The sequence below is a fragment of the Ranitomeya imitator genome, chromosome 1 (assembly GCF_032444005.1).
Source record: "Ranitomeya imitator isolate aRanImi1 chromosome 1, aRanImi1.pri, whole genome shotgun sequence".
Lineage (NCBI taxonomy): Eukaryota > Metazoa > Chordata > Amphibia > Anura > Dendrobatidae > Ranitomeya > Ranitomeya imitator.
This window is the reverse complement of record NC_091282.1, coordinates 728,326,603-728,336,602: the sequence shown is the minus strand read 5'-3', so window position 1 is coordinate 728,336,602 and position 10,000 is coordinate 728,326,603. Positions and strand designations below refer to the sequence as shown.

General features: G+C 33.7%; 1 protein-coding gene across 2 annotated transcripts; it reads left to right on the top strand.

Annotated features, from left to right (window-relative positions):
• Positions 1–375: 375 nt before the first annotated feature.
• Positions 376–7,164, top strand: OTX2 (orthodenticle homeobox 2). Of its 2 annotated transcripts, none has more exons than XM_069732982.1 (4): positions 376–608; positions 4,196–4,413; positions 5,129–5,280; positions 5,568–7,164. In XM_069732982.1, the coding sequence occupies exons 2-4, from the start codon at positions 4,317–4,319 to the stop codon at positions 6,186–6,188; spliced, it is 870 nt and encodes a 289-aa protein (XP_069589083.1). In that variant the 5' UTR covers positions 376–608; positions 4,196–4,316; the 3' UTR covers positions 6,189–7,164. The 2 variants fall into 2 exon arrangements, with proteins under 2 accessions (XP_069589083.1, XP_069589074.1); XM_069732973.1 differs by having other exon boundaries at positions 389–608; positions 5,117–5,280.
• The last annotated feature ends 2,836 nt before the right edge of the window (positions 7,165–10,000 follow it).

Below are 10,000 nucleotides of genomic sequence, written 5' to 3'. Positions count from 1 at the left end.
TCTATATTTTCCTACCTATACTTTCCCTTTTGATAATAGAAAGGTGCCTATATTTCCTCAGTCAGTGCAGTCATCAGTAACCCTAAAATCTTCTGACCTAAACACCAAACTTGTGTGTGAAAACTTAGAAGTGTCCATCTGTGTAGTGTAGCTGTAGGTTGCTGTGCATCCAGTGGCTGATTGTCCTCCTGGAGCAGCAGTAGCCTCCTTCCCTCCTTCCCTCCTTCCCTCCTTCCCTCCTTCCCTCCTTCCTCCTCCCCTCCCCCTGTTGTTGTTTTTTTTTTTTCCCCCTCTGGCTTAGAAGTGTCAATCACCTTCCTTCTGCCATTGGCTGGAGAGTTTGCGTCAAAAAGTTGCCAGTGAGGCTCCTTGTCTGCAAATGTTCTCCAGAGAGGGACAGAGCCTGAGCTCTGAGCAAGTAGCACCCAGGACCCTCCTCCTGCTCCCCCTTTGTATGTGGAGGCTGAAGAGGGAGATCACAGCTTTTAAGCTCCTAGTTTGCTCTGAGTCCTCCCAGGAAGAGAGGTTTTTTTTTTTCTTCTTTCCTTTCTATTAAACCAACTTGGTTCGGGATAAAGACCCTTCTATATTTGCAAAGCATTTGAAGGGTAAGTTCATATCTAATAGCAATCTATTTATTTACAGAATGTCGATTTATTTTCTGCATAAATGATCTGATTGGTTTATTTTTTTTATTAGAATCGCTCATACATACATAGAAGCATCTAGATCTATAAATTCAAATATGCCTTCGTTTAATTAACAAAGAGCCAATCAAGGTATAATCACAAATACAGAATATTGGGTACACATCGCTGCCTTCATGGCCCCAATTGACCAATATTCATTTACATGGCATCCAACAAAGAGCTAAGACACAATATACCAGTAGACAATGATACATGTAACGAATCCACCATCACCCCTCTTGGCAGTATGTATATATAATAATGAAAAGGAGGTTTATTAAAATAATAAACTAATTAATTAATAGGAGGCTGTCAATTTAGGATCCGAATAATTATATCAATATATATCCTCCAAAATAGAAAACCAGGTCATGAATTCGTTCAGGTATCAATGAATGCACAAATCCTAATAATACTTTACATTATGTTACTAGATTAATTAACCACTAGTGATGACAATTACTTGCACATAACAGTAAGAATACTTAGTAATGTTTAGAATTTACCTATTAGGTTTGCAATAACCAACCTCCTCCACCAAGGGTCCAGTCCAGGCTACACATAGAAGTCCATGGAAACTCCATTCTTTTTTTGTAAACTTAAATCTGTGTCTTCATTGGGATAATACACAAACAGTGCTAACCAGATAATTGAGGAGGCGGGGAGTCTCATCCCCTTTTTCTCTCTCTCATTCTCTGGGAAATCAGGGGGGTATTTTATTTTTTACATAAAGCAGAAATAAATATTGGTCGCTCAGTAAATTCATGAGTGGAGTTTTAATGATCGGTGTTAATCTACAAATAAATAGTATTAAACCTCCAGTTTCCCATTTATCGACAAACTGATTTCTTCTTCAGTTTCAGATCAATAAGCTTGTACAAGGAAAAAAAAAAAACATTAGATTTTACTTTTAAAAATAATCAACAAAATCTGCAAATAAACCTATAGAATATGGATGAAACATATCTAGTTTGTTTAATTTTCTATTTTTGTATGATTACACCCCCCCCAAAAAAATGCATCTTGAATGTGCACGAGTCCTGATAACAGATGTTACAGGCAAGAGCAGATGCTATGAGATAATTAAAGAACAAATAATTACACAGCGAGTGGCACAATGTTTTACTGTAGGAAAGGATAATATTTATTTTAGCAAAAAGTCCAATTTAAGAAAGAATTGGGCATTATATTTTTATGTTTTAATGTTGATTTTAATTTTGTATCTATTCTTATTTTTTAATTTTTTTACAGTCTTTATATTTTACCTGTCAATCATTGTGTATATATATATATATATATATATATATATATATATATATATAATTGGTATTGTGCTGTTCCACTTTTTGTTGCAATATGCTTATATAGATAGTAAGATAGATAGAGATATATATCTGTTTATAATATGTTATATATAGATATACAGATTATATATATATATATATATATATATATATATATATATATATATATATATACCTAAAAAAATAGTTTGACACCTTTGACACATCTAGTGCACTGCAGCATGTTATAATGGTAATGTTAATGGTGATGATACAATGATGATATTTGTGATGCAGTCCCAATATTTATCAAAAACATCAATATTTGGGTATTGTCAGTAATTAAAGGGAGAGTTGATAAACTGGTGTCAGAGATAAAAACAAATGATGTCACATTGTCAAAGTGTCTATAAATTCCTCCTCCGGGGTCTTGTGCACTTAGTTGTGTTCTGTCTTTTCTTATTGTAGAAGCAGCATGTTTGGGTGTATGTGTTTTTTGTTTCTTAGCTATCATGCAGAAAATTAATCAGCCCCAATGCTTTGCATGGCGTCCTGTAATTAGGGAACTTGTGCCACTCAGATTATCTCGTTAATTTATCAAGAAAACATTTATTATAATTAATTCTTGGGCGAGGTAATTATTATTGAGCGACTGGTTAGGGGGAAGTAGTGACAGATTGCACTTGTGGAACCGTTTACTGAACTTAGGCAAGTGGGGAGAGAAGGGGGGACTCTCTAAACTATGGTGTCTGGACAGTTAGGAAGCTCCCTTATTAATAATAATTTATAATACATGCATTCATAAGTACATACAGATCTAACCTGAAAATGAAAAATGCAATAGTTAAAATAATAATAATAATAATTACTACTACTACTACTACTACTACTGAACATCGTAAAAAAAATAATAGAAATATATTTACATAATAATTATCTATATAGGCAGATATAAGATGTTACCAGACTAGAACTACAGATATAATTCAAAGCTAAAATTAATCACATTTTAGTTTGTTTTTGTGTTTTTTTTTTTAATTATCTTGTTTACAGTCTAAAACAATTATAGCGATCAATTAAAAACTGTTTCAGAATGTATACATTTTTAGACATATGCTAATACTTAATTTATAATCATTTATTACCATGTGTAATCATGGCTTTACTTCACTATGAATTGTTACCAAACAAAAGTTATTTGTATTGTTCGTGTATTAAAATAAACTAAAAAGTTCTTAAGTTTACTAGCTTTTTTTTTTTTCATTTCCTGAGTGTTTTAATATTTCTAAAAATAAAAAAAAAGAAAGAAAAAAGTTACTATATTTAAATTGTATTTTTATTTTTTTTCTTACAAGATAAAACATTACTTTTAACCCTTCAATTACAAAAAAAACTGCTTATATGTAGATCATCAAATGCTTATCAGTATTAGGTACAAACGTTAAGTGTTGTGTATTTTGGGTGCTGGGATGAGATAGTGATGTTTTCCTGGCTCTAACATTTGTACAAGTTTAGAAAATGTGCACCATTGTCATCCACGATTGTCCTTTAATTGCAAATTTAAAGTGCTGTTTGTTTAACTCACTTATAATCAACATTTTTTTTAACGACACCACAAAATCGTTTGCTTACCTGTAAATCTAATTAGGATAAAGTACTAATTAGGTGAAAATGGCTTCCAATGATGATCTTGCTTAAAAGTCAAATGTGTGGTTTCCTCAAAAGTTCCCATTTCAACAGCAGTACCAAGCAGCAGAATGCATTGGGTAATTAACATGAATGCATTTTCTAATAGGCAGCAGACTGGGCTGAAATTGGTTTCCTGAATTGTGTCTTTGTTTGTTTCCCAAAAGGCTTTGTTTTCCCCCATTATTTATTTAGCCATGGAGTCCTTTGTCTCTGCAAATGGCCCCAATCAAGTTTTTGTTTGAGACAATTAGGCAGTGCTAGCCAATGAGTCTTATGCAAATGGCTACACTGGTTGTGTTGCACTGGAAGGCGTGTTGTATATAGGCATGGGTTGTAACTTTTATTTTTTTGGACTCGATCTAGTCAGCATCCCCCCCTTAGTCCATAGGGCAGCCTGGAGGACTAGAAGTCTAAGACCATGTGCAATAGTCTAGTGAACCTCACACACCAACATGTCACCATAGGCAAAGGAGCTTGCCTTACCTCCCTCCCCCATACACTCAAATAAATAATCCAACTCCCATTAATTTATAGAAAACTGCACCAAATAGCAAGAGAGGATCCTTGATCTCTACCACAACCTGCTGCCACCACCACCTCCATCACCACGATTCCAGACTGCTTTGCCATCTGTGCTCCAAGCCAAGATACTAGCATGATGTCTTATCTCAAGCAACCACCTTATGCAGTCAATGGGCTCAGTCTAACTACCTCGGGGATGGATTTGTTGCATCCGTCTGTGGGATATCCTGGTAAGTAGCGATTTAACCTGAACCTCAGGATCTAGATTTGAAGGGAAATAAGGGGTAGTAAACCAAGAGTAAACTACATCTTAAGTCATTTAACAGACATATATATATATATTATATATATATATATATATATATATATATATATATATATATATATATATATATATATATATATATATATATATATATATTTATTAAAGTTTAATGGGGACCGAAATTTGTGACTTTCTATACAATTTTCTATACAATTTTCTTCATGTGACTTTCTATCCAATTTTTACAAAAATATTAGTTATTAGTTTTTAAATCCTTCATATGTATCAGTGATTTTTTTAATTTAATATGCCACTGTGTATTTTTATTATTCTAGTAAAGAAAAAAGTATTAACTTACAAAGTACCTAAATCTTTTTCTCCAAATCCTCCACAAACACGCTCACCTTTTAGATAATGACATTTTCAATTATTTTCTAAGGCTTTATATATATTAGCTGATATAGTATTTTTACCATGGTATGTGGTTGGAAGAGCATTCATAAGGTTTACATTACATCAACCCCGTTTTCCACGCCGCTAAATACAAGTGCGCAAAAATGAAAAAGTTTAGCCACTATTGGAAAAAACTTCTGCAGTTGATCTCATAGGACATGATGCAATAATTGTCCTTTTTCGAGATTGTATAAGACCAACCTAACGATCAATAGCTATGTTTTCAGCTACCCCAAGAAAACAAAGGAGGGAGCGGACAACCTTCACCAGAGCGCAGCTTGATGTACTTGAAGCACTTTTTGCCAAAACGCGTTATCCTGACATCTTCATGAGAGAAGAAGTCGCTTTAAAGATCAATCTGCCAGAGTCCAGAGTGCAGGTGAGGCTCTTCACCCTCATCATCATTATCACTACTTTGCCCTTTTCTCTACCTGTATATGTATAGATCTACTTTGAATATGTTTTTTTCCCCTGATCCTGGAGCATCCTTTGCGCAATTATTGCAAGGTTTCCTTCTGAGCTGATCCTTTAGTATGCTCTGCAGCAGAGATCTTCGACCACCTGCAGTTCTTCCTTGTAGACCTTGCTTCTCGGTTTGCATGTCTCTCTGTCCTCAGGTGTTATGCTTAATTAATTTTGGTTGTTTTTTTTATTTTAAATTTCAAGGTGTGGTTCAAAAACCGTAGAGCTAAATGCCGACAGCAACAACAGCAGCAACAGAATGGAGGTCAGAATAAAGTAAGGCCTGCCAAGAAGAAGACATCTCCTGCTAGAGAGGTCAGCTCAGAGAGTGGCACTAGTGGTCAGTTCACTCCACCTTGCAGCACCACTGTGCCAGTGATCTCCAGCAGTACTGCCCCAGTGTCTATCTGGAGCCCAGCTTCCATATCTCCTCTTTCTGACCCTCTTTCTACATCATCCTCCTGCATGCAGAGGTCCTATCCAATGACATATACCCAAGCTTCAGGCTACAGTCAAGGATATGCAAGCTCAACGTCTTACTTTGGAGGAATGGACTGTGGATCTTACTTGACACCTATGCACCATCAGCTCCCAGGACCTGGAGCTACACTAAGCCCTATGGGTACAAATGCAGTAGCCAGTCATCTTAATCAGTCTCCAGCTTCACTGTCCACCCAAGCCTATGGAGCCTCCAGTTTGGGTTTCAACTCTACCGCTGACTGTTTGGATTATAAAGATCAAACAGCCTCCTGGAAGCTAAACTTCAATGCTGACTGCTTGGATTATAAAGACCAGACATCATCTTGGAAGTTCCAGGTTTTGTGAACCCTCAGAATTTGAACTTTTGTTTTTTTCTTTGTGATAAAGACACTTGGACTTTCCATATTGAGCCATGACTTGGTTGAAGAAGACAAAGACATTTTTACTCTGGTCCACAGAAAAATTCCTTGCTAGCTTTTTTGTTCTGGAGTTGGAATCCCAACAAACTTCTCGAAATAAGGACATTTATTTATCCTGTGTCTCGATACATTCGTGATCACTATAGTTTTAGCAAATGTGTTGGATGAAAGGTTTTTAAAATGAAGACCATTTTCGCTCAGGCAGTTCATTATCTCTCCAAGCTCGGGGTCCAGTTAGCACCCATAGCGGTGCCCAGTGTTAGCCACCAATTGGCATGGCCATGTGACAACTAAGATGGCACTGAACGCTTCAGGGCTGAGTGAATTGTGCTTGCTGATTGTCATAGATGCACTACTTTATTTAAGAAAAAAAATAATAATGTTTATAAGGAGTCATTATGTAGTTTTTAAAAGACAATCAGTGTGTGTCTTACATAAATGGTCAATCTGTGTTTTTTTTTAATTCTGTGCTAGACTTCAAAGCTGTGATCTCCTGTATTGTATGCAACTGTGATCTCCTCCTCAGTAGGAGTTCAGCTGTAATGTCATAGGCTGTAATGATAAAATAAAATCGGAGCCAATGTAAACCCCCCCCCCCCAACCCATCCCCTTACTCGTTTACCAATGACGAACTGCAATGAAAACTTTATTTTTAATGACTTTCCCCAAATCAATGAAAATCCAAATGGAAAATAAAATTAAAATGCATCATGGACTGTCGTGATCCATCAGTAATAAAGACTTTGCTTAGTATAATACCACAATGGACACTTGCAATTAATTATTGACCCATGTGCTTGGGTTTGTGCAGACCTATATGAATATATATTACACATAGACCTTTCTTTCATGCTCTGGATCCAGCAAATATGTACAATTATATTAAAATGACTCTAGCACAACTTGTGAGTTGCTCTTTGATTGTGGATAATATTTTTGGGATACAATATCAGATCATCCTGAGATGCCCAACATATGCTGTGTGTATGGCAGACCTGGTTATTGCGCACACACAACTTTAATTTTTTTTTAAGCTTAATTAAATGGCATCTCTTAAATGGGCGTTTGCTATAATTGATGCCGGGTGATTAATGAGTGCTAGGTTCACGATGAGGCAAGGCAGGGGTTAAAGACACCGCACTTAGCATAGCTTAATTAACAAGCACATTCAGATATGACAGGAATTCCCTGTTTTTCCAGTTTTCTCCTTGCAGGCTGCTGGTATTCCACTTGCCACAAACTATTTTTTTTTTTTTTATCAAACAAAGAGTAAACGAGAAAGAGAAAGGAATGAAAAAGCAGGAGCAGATGAAGCGGAATTAACGGGGGGAACAAAAGATGATTTAGAAAGAGGTAAACCTATAATTTCATGCACTAAGAAGGTGCTCACAACTATTTTCTAGGTGTTCATTGAGACTAGTTAAAAGTTTATGCCATATGTTGTCTCATATACCATCTCTTGCATTACAAAGAAAGGAAAATATGATATATACAATCATATCTTATATGCAGAGAGCATATGAATATAATTTTGTATTCAATAAGCATGCATATAACTAATGTATCTATATTAATACATTATATATAATTCATTATGGACATATGTATAATATAGAATAGAAATTTATATAAAAAATGTATACTATAATGTGTTATATAGATCTATATTAATTATATATAATGTGTGCATGTGTATATGTGTGTGTATATATGTATAAATTATATATATAGCCACAGTTATATCTATATGTATAGTATATGAATATAATTTATATTAGTTATGCATATAACTATACATATATATTATTACAATATATAATGTATACATTTGCATACTATTAATTTATTTAAAATTACATATGTGTATATACACACATATATATACACTTAAAAACATACACACATATAGATATACATAAATACACATATATGTACACATATACACACATACTCCTCTCTCTCTCTCTCTCTCTATATATATATACACGTGCACATTAATAGCTCGAGATTTAAATCCCACATATAAAAAAATGACCTCTTTATTGTCTATTATATATCACTTATTAAATATTGTTATATTCGCTTCACATAAGTAGATCAAAGTTTTTTTTTTTTTTTACTGATTACATTAATTAAATCTTATATATAATCAATGCATAACAAATATCTAGATTAATCTATCTCTATTATAATAGATATATACAGTATATAGTCGGGTGACAAACTACATTGGTATTGCCATTTCTACTTCCTGCAGAGAACAAGGGCAACAATTCTACCCTATTAGCGAATGGTAGAAACACAAATCCAGAAATGAACTTTCTTACTAGAAAAAAAAGTTGCAGTTTATCTTCATAATAGGAATCCTTCCATTTCTTGGTTACGATGATGCAATCAGAAAGGAAACGGAAACATAAACATTTTGGATTTCTTTCTACTTGATACATTAGTATCCGGCTCTGAAATAATATGTATGTGTGTGATGTGTGTGCGTATGTGTGGTGTATGTATGTGTGTGTGTGTGTGTGTGTGTGTGTGTGTGTGTGTGTGTGTGTGTGCGCGCTTGTGTGATGTGTGTATATATGTGTGTGTGTGTGTGTATGTGTGTGATGTATAGGTGTTTGTGTGTATGTATATATATATATATATATATATATATATATATATATATATATATATATATATATATATATATATATATATATATATATATATATATATATAAATTGGTACAGCATCCAATACCAACTCACATAACGTGCAAAGCTCTCCAAACCAGTAATCCAATGGTCTCCAATAGTAGAGTCAAAAAAAGGAAAGCAGCACAAAAAACTGAAAAATAATGGACTTTATTGCCTGAATGGCGTGGCGATGAAAAAAAAAGCTGGAAAAAGGATATTACATCCGAAACGTCGCCACGCCGTTCAGGCAATAAAGTCCATTATTTTAGCTTTCCTTTTTTTGACTATATATATATATGTATGTATGTGTGTGTATATGTTTGTGTGTGTATCTGCAAAGCAGTGTGAGACTGTGTGTGGGGCTGTTACTTGCCTCCGGGTCATTGTCCACTGTAAAAGGACATTTGATATCCCGAATTGTGCTAATTACATGTTTCTACACTTTCCCGATAATGACCTTTAAATGTTCTAAAAAAAAAAAAGATCAAATTTTGTACTGATTACAACAAAGGCCGTTATCAGAAGCAACATAATAGGACATTTCTTTTTTTTTTTTTTTTCCAAAACTAGTTTTATTTTCTACACAAAAACCTAAAAATCAAAGTATTCCTTAAAAGTCTAATGTTTTCAGCATATAGTTCGATTGGAGTTAAAGACTTATTATTATTCGCCATCAGAAGCAAGAATAATGTAACATAACATATCACTATTAATTGTTACTATTTGTAACAATTAATTATTATCAATAAGCATTAATTACATTCATTTATTATTTATTATTGCTATTAATTGTTATTGATATAGCAATGTTCAATATTAATATTTTTATTAACTATTTCTTATGTTTTTTAAACCATCACTAGCAAACACAAAGCATGATTTATTACTCTCAAAATATTAAAAAGAAATCAGAAGACTAGAAACACTACTTATAACATTAAAGTACACTAACATTCTTCCAATTTTGTAACGTAAAACATGTTAACAGCACAAAGAATACTATATTTGTTATTATATATATATATATATATATATATATATATATATATATATAACC